The sequence below is a fragment of the Monodon monoceros genome, unplaced genomic scaffold, assembly GCF_005190385.1.
Source record: "Monodon monoceros isolate NGI ecotype Baffin Bay Population unplaced genomic scaffold, NGI_Narwhal_1 Super_Scaffold_2, whole genome shotgun sequence".
NCBI lineage: Eukaryota > Metazoa > Chordata > Mammalia > Artiodactyla > Monodontidae > Monodon > Monodon monoceros.
The window spans coordinates 53,370,779-53,384,173 of NW_021703776.1; the positions used below are offsets into that span (position 1 = coordinate 53,370,779).

The window sequence follows — 13,395 nt, forward strand, 5'->3', positions numbered from 1 at the left end:
GGTTTTAAAGTAAAAATAAAAGACACGTTTTTCATTTTCACCAAAAACTTTATTGAACAACATATTCACCCTTTTGTTCCACTACCTTCTGCCATTTTTCAGGCAACTTCATAATTCCATCTTCCCAAAACTTTTTATCTTTTTGAGCAAAGAACTGTTCCAGGTGCCTTTTACAGTCTTCCAGGGAACTGAATTTTTTTACATTAAGAGAATTTTGTCAAGACCAAAATAAATGGAAATCCGAAGGTGCAATGTCTGGTGAATACGGCAGATGAATCAGAACTTCCCAGCCAAGCTGTAACAGTTTTTGCCTGGTCATCAAAGAAGCATGTGGTCTTGCGTTATCCTGATGGAAGATTATGCGTTTTCTGTTGACTAATTCCGGATGCTTTTTGTTGAGTGCTGCTTTCAGTTGGTTTAATTGTATGCAGTACTTGTGGGAATTAATCATTTAGTTTTTCTGGAAGGAGCTCATAATAGAGGACTCCCTTCCAATCCCACCGTATATGCAACATCACATTCTTTGGATGAAGACCTGCCTTTGGTGTGGCTGGTGGTGGTTCATTTCGCTTGCCCCACACTTTCTTCCGTTCCACGTTATTGTATACACTTTTCATCGCCTGTCACAATTTGTTTTAAAAAGGGAACATTTTCATTACGTTTCGGTAGAGAATCGCATGTGGAAATATGGTCAAGAAGGTTTTTTTTTTGCTTATGGGGAACCCAAACGTCAAAGCGATTCAAATAACCAAGCTGGTGCAAATGATTTTCAGTGCTTGATTTGGATATTTTGAGTATGCTGGCTATCTCCCACGTGGTATAATGTTGATCATTCTCAATTAATATCTCGATTTGATCGCTATCAACTTCAACTGGTCTACCCGACTGTGGAGCATCATCCAGTGAGAAATCTCCAGCACAAAACTTCACAAACCACTTTTGACACGTTCGATCAGTCACAGCACCTTCTCCATACACTGCACAAATCTTTTTTTTGCTTTTCAGTTGCATTTTTACCTTTCTTGAAATAATAAAGCATAATATGCTGAAATGTTGCTTTTCTCTTCCATCTTAAAAATTAAAATGGCTACACAAAAATTCACCAATTTTGATAAGCTTTTTTTTTAAATGCACGCTGACATGACAGCTGTCACAATGCAATCAAACAAAATTGTTTCGAGTGCAGTTAAAGACAACTAAGTGCTACTAGAGCCATCTTACGGAAAAAACCAAACGAACTTTTTGCCCCACCCAATATTACTTGAAATTTTGAATAAATTAAATATTGTGTCTGAAATGAAATAACTTAAAATATTATTTTTTTAAAACTACACATACCCTTACTTTCCCCAGGATTCTGATACAGCCATCTAGAACAGTAGTTCTCAACCCAGCTGTATATTTCAATGATCTGGGGATGTTTTAAAAATCCCACTGCCTAGACAGCACACCAGACCAACTAAATCAAAATCTCTCTGGGTGGGACTCAGGCATCAGTATATTTTAAAAGTCCTTCAGACAATTCAGTACAGTCAATGCTGAGAACTACTGACCTCAGGAAAGCGTGAGTCCATTAATACCACCACAGCCCAATTAAAAATCATTGCTCTGGGCCTGTGGTCAGGCTACACACTCTCCAAATCCATCACTGTCTGCTGAACAATTGTCCTCTCTCAGGAGTGGACACATCAGAGCAGAATGATGTATCCAGGGCAGGATGTCAGTGTCGTAATTCCCTCACCTCTTCCCTCTCCTGGCCTCTGCCACCATTTCTTTTTACCAGCCCCATTGATATCTAATTTCTAAAATATTCAGTAATTGCCTTAATGGACTGAATACAAGTTTGGCATGATCAAATATAAGTGCAATTCAGTTCACCAGAGAAGGAAGGCCAATTAAAATAAAAGAAAAAAGATCAAGCTGATAAAATACGTTTCCAGGCAATACGATGTGGGTATAATTATTATGAACATGAACAAAGAAAGACTAAGATCAGTGTAACATAGGTTGCATCCAATTTCCAACCAAATCCCATTTTTACTGGAAATCTGGGGCCAGTCATAGTATGATACCCAATGAGTTTCTGAGGAAAAAAAAAAGGAGAAATAGCTAAGTGACTAAGTGGATGTTTCTCTACAGATTCTCTTAATATGTTCTCTTGACTCTTCATGGAAATATTCTGTTACCTACTTTAGGTCCGCTTTATATGTCCTTTTCATTAAAAAAAGACACCAAATCTCTCAACTGTGAGGATCTTTGTGTGTGGATGACACCTGTTGGTGGAGACAAGTGAAAATGAATGGTTAAGCAGGAGGTGTGCAGGGCGTCTGAGGGAAAGAAGATCTGGATTGACGCTCAGATGATGATACAGAGTAGTTAAGAGTCCAGACTTCACCTTCAGTGAGCCCAGTTTCTTCACAAATGGTTACGAAGATTAAATAATAAATGACAGCTCGCAGAAAGAAGAGAGGAACAAAGGAATGACACTGGGAAAACCTGAAGGTGACGATTATCCCAGTGAGGAAAAAGGAGCCAAGAATTGCCAAGCCATCGCTTTTAAGAATAGGCATGACCTTGGCCGTGTCTGGATAGCTGTAACAGAAGGCTTGCTGATAGAAAGATCTGCTCGTTAGATTGTCCACAGCCCACAAAGACAGGCCAGAGACAGGGGCTGCCTATTCTATGGGATTCTGCTACTTGCTCATGGGAACCAAGAACCAAGCAGACCTTTCACACAACTGTCCCCAAGGCTACAGTCTTCACAGCTGCCCCAGTCAGCCTAGAGAAAAGGTCAAGGGCCAGCCATTTCTTCTGGAGGATGTCATTTTCATGGGCTCTCATGTGGGAACATCTCCAAAAACCTGCACCCTGGCATGACAACAGTTAAAAGAATGTCCCCAGTTAGATAGAACAAAACAGCAATGTAGACAATTTATCAGGGAGAAAATGTGAGGTGTTCTACTTCAGCAATTCCCTGGGGAGGGAAGGAATGACATCAGCCTAACGTTTCATTACCACATACTTATAACACAAACAAGTGGATGCCTACTCACAAGTCTTTTTTTTTTTAAGGCCAAAAGCTGAGTGCTGGGAATCTGAGTTATCGTCTTCCTTTCCATCTTTTACCATTGCCCATATTAATATATGAAGGTAATTTTTTGTATGGTTAATAAAATACCACCGATTGTTTTTAAAGTCTTTTCGATTATAGTGATCTAACCAGCACATGTTTTCTTACTGACTCTGAATTGATCAAGTTAAAATTTGAATGATCCATGTTTACCTTGGACCCCATAATGTAAGTTCAGGGTCCAAGAGGCTCTGAAATATCTTTCAAAACCAAAAAGCCTAGGAACCAAGGACCCATTAGCAGATAAATCTGTCCAGGCTTTTAAAGCTTTATTTTTTTGCAACATTGTTTCTGAGAAGATCAAAATTATAGTGTAACTGACCACAACAGAGCCTGGACACCAATAAAGGTAATTATTCTTTAGTTATATCTTTCACGTAAGTTTCTGAGGGTTGGTCTGCCTCTCTAAACTCGACTGTATCTCAAATTTCACATAATGGATGTGTTCTGGGAATGATGTGAGACTAAATAAAATCATAATTTAAATGTAAAAGAGGACTTAGTATTTACATGAAACTTCTGATGAATCATTTTTATAAAAGTAGTAAATTCCAAATATGTTTTTAATGTTTTTTTAAATAAAAGGTTGCTAAATTTCACCATACCCTTGGCCATACTCTTTTTTTTGTTTTTTTTTTTTGTGGGTTTTTTTGCGATAGGCAGGCCTCTCACTGATGTGGCCTCTCCCGTTGCGGAGCACAGGCTCCGGACGCGCAGGCCCAGCGGCCATGGCTCACGGGCCTATCCGGACCGGGGCACGAACCCGCGTCCCCTGAATCGGCAGGCGTACTCTCAACCACTGCGCCACCAGGGAAGCCCCCGCCATACTCTTAATATTACAGATTTTCAAGGTTCCTTTCCTTGTACAGTTATCCAAATTCCACCCCCATCCCCAAGACACTGATCTGACTTTCTGTCATGGGTTCCTATTTTTTAAATCCTACTGGGTGTTATTAGCCAACAAAAGGCCTGAGTTAGCAAACTGGGCATGGAAATGAGGCTGGTTTACTTAATCTCTGGCATTTCAAGGTATATGTAAAAACTGATAAAGCAAAATACACTCTCTGTTTTGTCTCTTCCAGGTTGTAATATATTAGCTGCAATGAATAAGATGTAAATATATAGCAGTGAATAATTAATATAAGCCAAATATCTCTAGAATTCATCGATAATTAAACAAATTTGCCAATACAAATCTGGGCCCAAAAGCCCCAAGAATCTACTATTTTCCAAACTCAATTCTTCTCATGTTCTTATGAACAAAAAAAGGAAAAATGGCTCTCTCTTTTAAAACATCAACTCACAGATAAACGATCATGACTGAGGATGTTAGCATATGGAAGAAGTTCCCACATACCCTGGCACTTTGTCGGTTCACTTTCTTCTCCTCATCGGGAAGGGGAGGCATTGGATAAGGGTATTTTCTGCTGGAGGCAATAGACCCAGTTGACGAAGAAGGAGACTTGGCAGGAGATAAAGTCCTGAGACGTTGAGAACACATGAAATACATATTATGTGATTGCCTAATATCTTTTCAAATATCTGAAAAATGGGTTCAGAAAGAACCCTCTGATTTCTACTTTCATAGGCCACTACTGCAAAGGTTTAACTACTGGGACATACTCTGTCATTCACAACACTAGAATGCTAGAATTTTATCTTCCTAACTTCAAAACTGCAATGGATTGTTTAAATATTAGTACACAGAATACTTTTCAGCTAGAAAGCCACTAATGAGGTTTTTTATAGAATAGATTTTTAAAAAGCTAAAATGAAGAAGGGATCAAAAAATACTCTAAGAGCTCATAGTGGTAAATTAAGTGTACGATATATTAATAGTCTACCTTATTTTTATCACTTAATGTAAAAAATGTTTTTAGTGCAGTAATTCCAATTATAGTTTTAAGATCTGAAAGTACAACTGATACATTTATTAGTTACTAAGTCACACACCAGTTTACACAAAACTCATGCATTCAGAGGCCAGTGTGTTAGTTGTGAAAGAACAAAGGCAAATACGAGGGTTTTAATAACACATTAGTAAACATGCAAGCGGTAAGGAGTGCAGAGTTCCAGCCAAACAAAGAGTCTGATGAGAACATACAAAAATGGTCTGATTAGTCCCTACAATCATCATTTCTGTAGAGGGGAGGATTCTAAGCCATAGACATAGACCTTGGTAACTCATGTAGGGTATACTTGTCATGTCAATAAGGTGGCAACACTTTAATGACTGGAATTTTACTAAAACTAAAACCAAACACAACAACAAAAACTCTTCCTATTTGGATAACATGTGTTCTCATCGTGGAGACAGATATTCCATATGAAAGATCTGCATAAGCTCTTGGTGCATTATGCTGTTCTTGTTTGATTCTGCATGCACAGTGGTAATATTTGTGACTAAGCAGAGCGCACTGGAAGAGACCATATCTGCTATTTTGTCTTTAAAGTGAAAGAAAAACAGCTGAGAGTGAAAAGCCTCGATTTACACTGTGTCAATGAAAAATAAACATGATAATTCAGCAGTAGCTACCCATTCACAAATGTCACCACTACACATCCATGACTCCTCAATTCCTGGTGCAAGGCGGTAATGACCACATCACTGAACTGGTGGCACCGCCATGCTGAAGCACAGGGACCTACTTCAGTGGGGTGCATTGCATCTGCTGTAAGCGACTGACTCAGCCTGCGAGTGCTTGTGGTGTGGTAGCCTTCTGTAGGGGGGAGATCTAGTTACCGTACTGCCTGCACCAAATGAAGATGTCCTTTTCTCCCTGATTTAAAATTTCCGTTCCTATCCATATATCATTCTTTGCTCTGGTTCTGCTGTAGTTTTCAAATCAGTTTCTATTTTATGGACACTAAATTCAAGCTAAGATTTGAAAATAATTTTTCCTACAAACCCTGAGATTTGGCTCAATTTTAAGACTCAAGAGTGATTCAGTTTACTTTAAATCTGTAATTCCTAATGTTTCCTCTGTTTCTGGAAAATGTCCAGAAATGTTCACTCCTTAATGCGAACTGTCACAATATTGCAGCTGTTTGACCTCTGCTGTATTAATGCTATCCATCGTGGAGCAGATGGGTGGAACTTAGAATGTAAGTACTTCAAATCCTCTAAAGTACTATTTTTTTTTAAAGTACTATTAAAGCAATGTACTACCACATCTTTTTCTAATTCAGAAATTCATGATTATTTTCAATTTTAGGAAGACATTTCAAATAGGACGATGATCTTTAGGAAACAAATTCAGTATGTGTAGAATGAGCACATACTTTTGTACGTAAAGATTTAAATATATCTTCCTAAAACTAGGGATATTAACCTGGGTTTGGATTTTAGCCTAATCACTACTGATAAGATATCCATGTTCAGAAAAACGAGTCAGGTATGCAAACAGCTAAATCTTGTTTACTTTAGGGGATCGTACAAACTGAGTCCTCTTTTTCATTCTCTGCAGTGTGTGTGGGTGTCCATAGGATGAGGTATTATTGGCTTACAGCTTCAAAGTCATGCCAGCCATTCACTCGGCCATGGGTCCAAGTGACCAGCTTTGTATACATACAGGGCCATTCCGGTGAGGGTGCTGGAAGTCCAGTCTTCCCCTCAAATAGCTTTCCCTGGCCAAAGCCAATGAGTTTTTTTAAAAAAAACATAGTGGTGTCCTCCAGAACCCCACAGAAACTGCACATTTACTACTTCTCACACTAACACACTAGTTTAACTGACACTTTGGACCCTAATGGGAAGAGAAACCAAGCAGCACAGTTTAGTAGGAGCAAGGGGCATCAGGTGTGAGGTTGGGTAGTGTGTGACAGCATCAAGGGAATTATCTTGGGGGGATGGGAATTATCTTGGGGGGATGGGCGGCACCAGAGCAGGCGTCAAAATAAGAGTAGAGAACAAGGCAGGGTAAATCAGTTTAGGGGAAACAAAAACAAACTTCATATTTCACAAATGTCTACGAAAGACATTTCTTCAAAACCACCTCCAGGCTCTTTTCTGACCTTGGCTACTTGGTTGGTGGTTCCAATCTGGCTTCCACTGAAAACCAGGCACCAGCCCAGCTCATTCACTTACAAAGTAAATTTTGGACAAATGCTAACCGTTATCATTACTGCGTTTTTAAAAACCGTAATAACCATAGTGGGTGCCATTTAGAATTACACAGTGAAGGTACGTCCCTGTGCCAATGGATTGTGGTGTGTCTTGGGGCTACATCAGACCTCCTGGGTTTGCCTTCTGTAGATAGGCAAGGCCAATCTCACTTCTGTCCCCCAGAACAGGCAAAAACCAGGCCAGTCACACACGTGGGACACACGCCTACCATCTATTCACTCGGCTGTGCTCATGTGCAAATTTTATAGTAGTCTGATGGAAAAAGAAGAGATTTTGGAGTCAGAGCCAGGCTTGTAATTCGGGTTCTGACACTTACTGGCTGTGCTATCTCGAGTTACTCTTTTGCTTCATAGAAAGGGAATAAGAATGCCTACATCTCATGATGTTGTGAGAAATAAAGGAACAATGCAGGCACTCAGACAGTTATTATCATTAGTTTCTTTCCAGAGTTACTGCATTTCCACAAGATCATGGAAGAGAACTCACAAACCACTGATGAAGTGAGTAATCCAGTGGATAATACCCAATAGTAAAGAAACCTTCTAAGAGCTTGTAAAGCACTGTCACCAACAGAACTGCCCCCAGGATCTAGGTATGAGAAGATAATGCTCTCACTCTGACCTCACCTGCTCCTTTGTGATGATCTGAATATATATTGACAACAATTTGAGCAAATGCTGTCCTATGAGAACTGGGTAAGGGAGCCCAAGTGAGGCACTCTGATCGCTCAAAATCTTTTGGCATTTGCTTTGCTCTTCATAGTGATATGGATATAATTTTTTTTTTTTTTTTTAATGCTGGGCAGTATTTCGGACCAGTTTTCTGCAAAGTCCCCACATTGCATTTTGATAAGGATGCCACAAACCCACACCCCGTGGGTGATTAATAAAGTGACCTTTGCCCTCATTGGTGGTTTTGGCAGGAGAGGTAGCCCTGAATGACCTGGCGGCAGATGAAGCAGACCTGAGCTTAACCATAGGCCTGGCAGAGCATAAGCCAAGGTGTGGATGCTCTGTGCTTCCTACATGAGGCTTGGTGTGGACAGACAGTGGATGAAATTCACTCTGTTGCGTTAGAATCATTGCGTTGCAAGCCCTGGGATACCTCAATTACTCACCACTTCCACAAAAATTCTATGTTGATTTCCAAGTCTTTCAGGCATAACTCTTATTAACCCCAAAATGACAGTTAACTTGTAACCCTCCTCTGAATTATATCTAGCCTTTAAACATAAATATGGATTTTTAATAAGGAATTCTTCCTATGACTGTCCACTGTAGGACCAACATCTCATATTACAAGAGGAGATAAAGGAACCCTCTACAATTGCCCTTGCAGCTTTGCACGTGCACCTGGGGGAGCTGAAGCATTTCCCCATCCAAATTACATTTAGTCATGCAGCTTCTGGGCAGACCTGGGGGCTGGTTTTAAGAAATGTGAACTCTTCTCTGGGAGCCACATAAACTACTCAGCTTACCCAGGGAGGTGAATCAACTCTTCCGGAGTACCATTTCACAAATTACTGCTGCAAAATGCTAAGTCCATTTAGGTATATAAGCCCTACCCCATAAGGGACCAAAGTCATTGTGTTTTGGTTCCACGGCTAATACAAATTATAATCTGCCCACAAGCCTGAGGAAAAGAGAAAAGAGAAATAGGACTGCAGGTGAGCCAAGATTCCAAATAACATTCAAAATCATCTTACCTGTCTTCCTGACGCTGGCCATCTTGGGAGCTACAGGTGAGGGTGGGATGTTTGAATGTGAGTGTATGTATATGAGGTTCAGTGCGAAAGTGGTATTAGCAGAGGGACAGGGCAGGAGGGAAAGATGGGGTATAAAAGCAGGAGGTATTTTTGTGAGCAGGCAGGGGTTATGCTTCCCTTGGGTTATATGCAAATGTATGGATCAAATTAAAACGCAGGTAGGTCTAATCATTTTCTCAAACTATACATGTCTAAACTAAATGGTACACTGGAAGAGAAAGTCCACCTTATATGGGTGCTGAGAGTTAAAAACACATACATATTTTGATATCTGATAAATGCTGACCCAAGTCATGGTAATAAGTAATCTGAAAGCTTATTGTTGAAGTTATGTTCAGAAGAGGTAGTAATTGAGTCTATATTGCTTCTTTACATTAGTTGTCCACAGAGTAGTCAGATATAAAGTCGATGTTTACATCTAGGAAGTCAGTTTGATATTATAAAGAGTGAAAAAAATGCCATTAAGAGCCGTGGAAATTCTCTCTGACCTCTAATGTTACATGAGCTGCAGTGAACTGAGTAAATTTGCTAGTTTCTAAAATGTAGGAGTATTCTGTCTGCTCTCTTGTGAATCAAGATCGTGTTTCTGAGCTGTTTCCTGTTCTATCTGAAGGGTAAGACAACGACATTCTTACTGGAATAAAAAATTCCTTTAGATGCTTTTTTGAGAATCTGTAAAACCCTTTTCCAGCATAGCCTTCTCTGATAGCAAATGGTTGTACTGAACTCGAGCCTAAACTCATTCCACACACTCTCGTGTGGTCAATATTATCTCAACAATTTTCAAGTTCCATCAAATCAGTGTTTTTACTCAAAGTAAAATTCCACCACATTTCATATGGTTTCTTTTCACGTTTTTCCTTGAGTTTTTGTATGCACTATGCACTCTTCAGGCAGTAAGTAGGAAAAATGCATTATGAAACCGCTAGATTCTAGAAATTAAATTGTTCAGGTTAATAGTGCTTCTTTATTAGTGGAAAGTATGTTTCATGCTCATAGAACACTACATAGCATAGCATGAAGAGAAAGCTACTAAAAAGCTCAAGATGGGGATAGGGACATGCACTAAATGGCAACCCTTTCAAATGGCTTCATTTGAAACGTTCAGAAAAGAACTAGACTTGCTCACGAAGCCAAAAACAGAGATCAAAAGGCAGCAAATAAACAAGGACCCTTTCCACCTATGGGAACTTGTATTGGGAGATACAAGATAGAGAGCCAGTCACACTACAGTATTTGAATGTGCTGGGAGAGTTTGAAAAGGATATAAAATTAATTTATAAAATACCTAAAGTATGGTCCTTCAGTGTTTTTATTCACATCTTCTACCCACTTAGCTACATTATAGTCTCTTTTGAACCATGGGTTTAAATACCTGCAGAAAGCAATGGAAGGAACAAAGAAAGCAGAACAAGATAGAAAATCTGAAAATACACAGCACAAGCTTAGCAAGGATGTTCTTCACCCTCCAAACACTAATGACTATGGCAAATAAACCAGGATGGATGCTGGGTGATTATGAGGCAGTCTGTACAATGACATGGCAATAAACTCAGCTACAACAAGGCTCAAGGCATTCTAGAATGCATTCAACCTTTCAGGGAAAGCCTTTCCAGTGGTTTCCCAAAGTGGATCAGAAGCTCTCTCTCAGAGATCTGTCAGCAGTCCCATTCACCCACCTCCAAAGTGGCTTTTTCCAGGCCACCACTCATTTGGCTTCTTGGTTTTCAAATGATAATGGGCCTTTTTGAGAATATTCAGATGGCTGCAATTCCAACCTGGTGTTTGGGAATATAACACCCCAAGAACAATTAAAAGGGGCCACGTTCTCTTTCCAATATGAAAGGAAAGATTTTACACGGCCTCTGTCTCACTCCTGAGAGCATATCCCAAGCTGGAGTCAACGAGAAAGGTGACCCAGCTGGCTCTATAAGGAGCAGAAAGGGACCCACTCTTCTGATCCTGGAGCCCCAGCGCACAGTAAGTGTGGTCCCAAGAGGCCTCCATGTTCTTGAAGGTGGGTTTAGTAACTTAGGTGCAGCTGCGATGTCCCTTCCTCCCCTTTGTGCACTCCACACTCATGTTTCCAGTAGGAAATGGCCCTCACAGGTTGCCTTCCAAGTGTCTGATCACTAAGGAGTGACTACCAGAGGATAACAACAACCTTAGTTAACATTTCCCTGATGGATCTGGCCAAAGTCTCCATCAGAATTACTGCATAAAGAAAAATGTTAAAGGCAGTAAAATTATGAGTGCAAGGGTTTTTGGGTTTTTTTTGGGTTTTTTCAGTTTCTTTTGATTTTTACCCTGGGAGCCAAGCAAAATCACATTCTCTTAGAATATGCCCTCGTCAAATAAATACAGTTTCAACAAATTCACTCATGGAAGAATTTGGAGGTTTTACTGAGTTTTCTCATTTAAAAGGTAACTTCTAGAGATGCTATAGACAATAAAGATTCGAGCTCCATAAAACTTTTAAAGTTATTTGGAAACAAACCAGGGAAAGTGATAAAAAACACTGCTTTTTTTGTGGTTAAAGTCTGCTTCTTTCCTCCATATTTAGTTTTAGTTAGTAGATACATTTAAATCAAGATACATTTCCACAGTTAAACAAACAAAATTAGATTATTTTCCATAGTGATTTTCCTCAACTTGTTAGCTATAACCAATGTACGCCACAAAATAACATCACGAGTTCCCTCCTGAGAGAAGGGCTTGATTGTTTTTCATGCTTACACGACCATTTTTGCTAAGACAGTGTCCCCTGACTTGAGAACAACTCGCACTTCTTTTTGCCTTTAGCCACAATCATTGCCAACTTGTGCTTTTGATAGAGATAGCCAATTAAAACTTGCATAAAGATTTCCACTGAGACTCTGAACAAAAAGAAAAAAGTCAAAAAGCAAGTGCAGCCACACATAAAGGCTAGTGAATGCTCTGGCCTGGGGAAAACCATAGAAAAAGCCCATGCAGCTGTTACCGGGTGAAACACAGCCGCACAGCAAACTGAGTCACCCACAGGCAGTCGGCCACTTCCAGAAGGAGACATGTGTTCCTTTCACTGTCAATCTCAGAAGCTTTAAGGGACAGCCATGGATGTTCCAGGAAACCTACAGCTACATGGCCTGACTTGCACATGGTGGACCTTTCTCTCTGTGTCTGGGAACATCTCAGAAAGCTGTGATCACTTCACTAGAGGTCACTGAAGAGAGCTCTCAACTGTAGTTCCCTCTGGGGATGTGCCCATGAAAGTGTCTTCACAGTGGGCCTCCTAACATCTCTAGGTAGTGCTGACTGGAGTGATGGGATTTCATCAAACTGTGATACACCTGCCTACGTGGCTTGACTTGGCTTATAGCGCAACATGCAAAAAAAAAAAAAAAAAAAAAAATGCGTTCGACAGGAGAGGAGAGCTCTCTGTGTTCTCCAGGATGGAAAGGCAGAGGAAAATTAGCTGATGCTGGCTGGACCAGGACCACCTCTGAGCAGACGCTGGGGGTCAGTCACAGATCAAATGACCCTGTTCTCAGCCAAGGAAGGGACTTGGAGGCAGATTAAGTGGCAGCCCAAAATGAAGGGGCAGGTGGAGACTGACCTGTGATCCAGACTCCCTGTCTGGGGGCTGTCAGAGCCCCCTGGGTTTATGCCTTGGGATGGGACTGTCGGGGCGAGGGAGTGCCCAGGCTCAGGTGCTTGGGGCTCCCTCCTGTAAAAACACAATATATAATACAAAGTCTAAGCCAAAAACTTTCTTTACATCATGTACAACAGTGAGGAAGATGCAAAACTTTGAGTGGAAAAACAGTACAATAAACAAGGACATTTTATAGCAGAGTATGCATTTGTGGGGCATGGTTTCATTCATGTCCTGATGCTTCATCATCCTTTGGGATGATGAGATACTAAAGGGAATGCTGAAATAATGGACCCGATAATACCTCATTATCTAAAAAAAATTTTAAAAGAGATGTTTGTCCGTGGTCATTCTGCTCCTCTTATAATTACACAAGTGATACTGCTATATCAGAAGCAAATGGGATTATTTAACAAATACGGAAAGTATTTTAAAAACCTGTCGACATAATTCTTGATATGCTGTGTATTAGGATTTCTTTTAAGAAAAACAAAATAAAACATAGTGTCCGACCAATAAGGTATGTGAGAATGTGAGAACAGTGATCAGCTTCACGGACTTGGCTCCATTTAGGTTACATGAGTCATGTAACCAAATCTGAAAGTCTGAAAAATCTGAGAGTCCTGAACACTTCTTCATAAAGATGACTTCATTATAATGTCTTATTAAATGTAATAATTATCTCACAGGCAAGATTTCTCAAGGGGTATCTATATATCATAGTATTTGTTACATGATAC

General features: G+C 40.1%; 1 protein-coding gene across 7 annotated transcripts in view; it reads right to left on the bottom strand.

Moving 5' to 3' along the window:
• The window catches only part of ADAM22 (ADAM metallopeptidase domain 22), a 250,350-nt gene that overhangs the window by 12,175 nt on the left and 224,780 nt on the right, over positions 1-13,395 (bottom strand). For 4 of the 7 annotated variants that reach the window (XM_029233349.1, XM_029233348.1, XM_029233352.1 and 1 more), the window contains one exon: positions 4,488-4,611. In XM_029233349.1, coding sequence (XP_029089182.1) covers positions 4,488-4,611 — 124 coding nt within the window. Of the gene's footprint in view, positions 1-4,487; positions 4,612-10,309; positions 10,397-13,395 lie in introns of all 7 variants that reach the window. The other 3 variants (XM_029233347.1, XM_029233353.1, XM_029233346.1) reach the window with 1 other exon arrangement.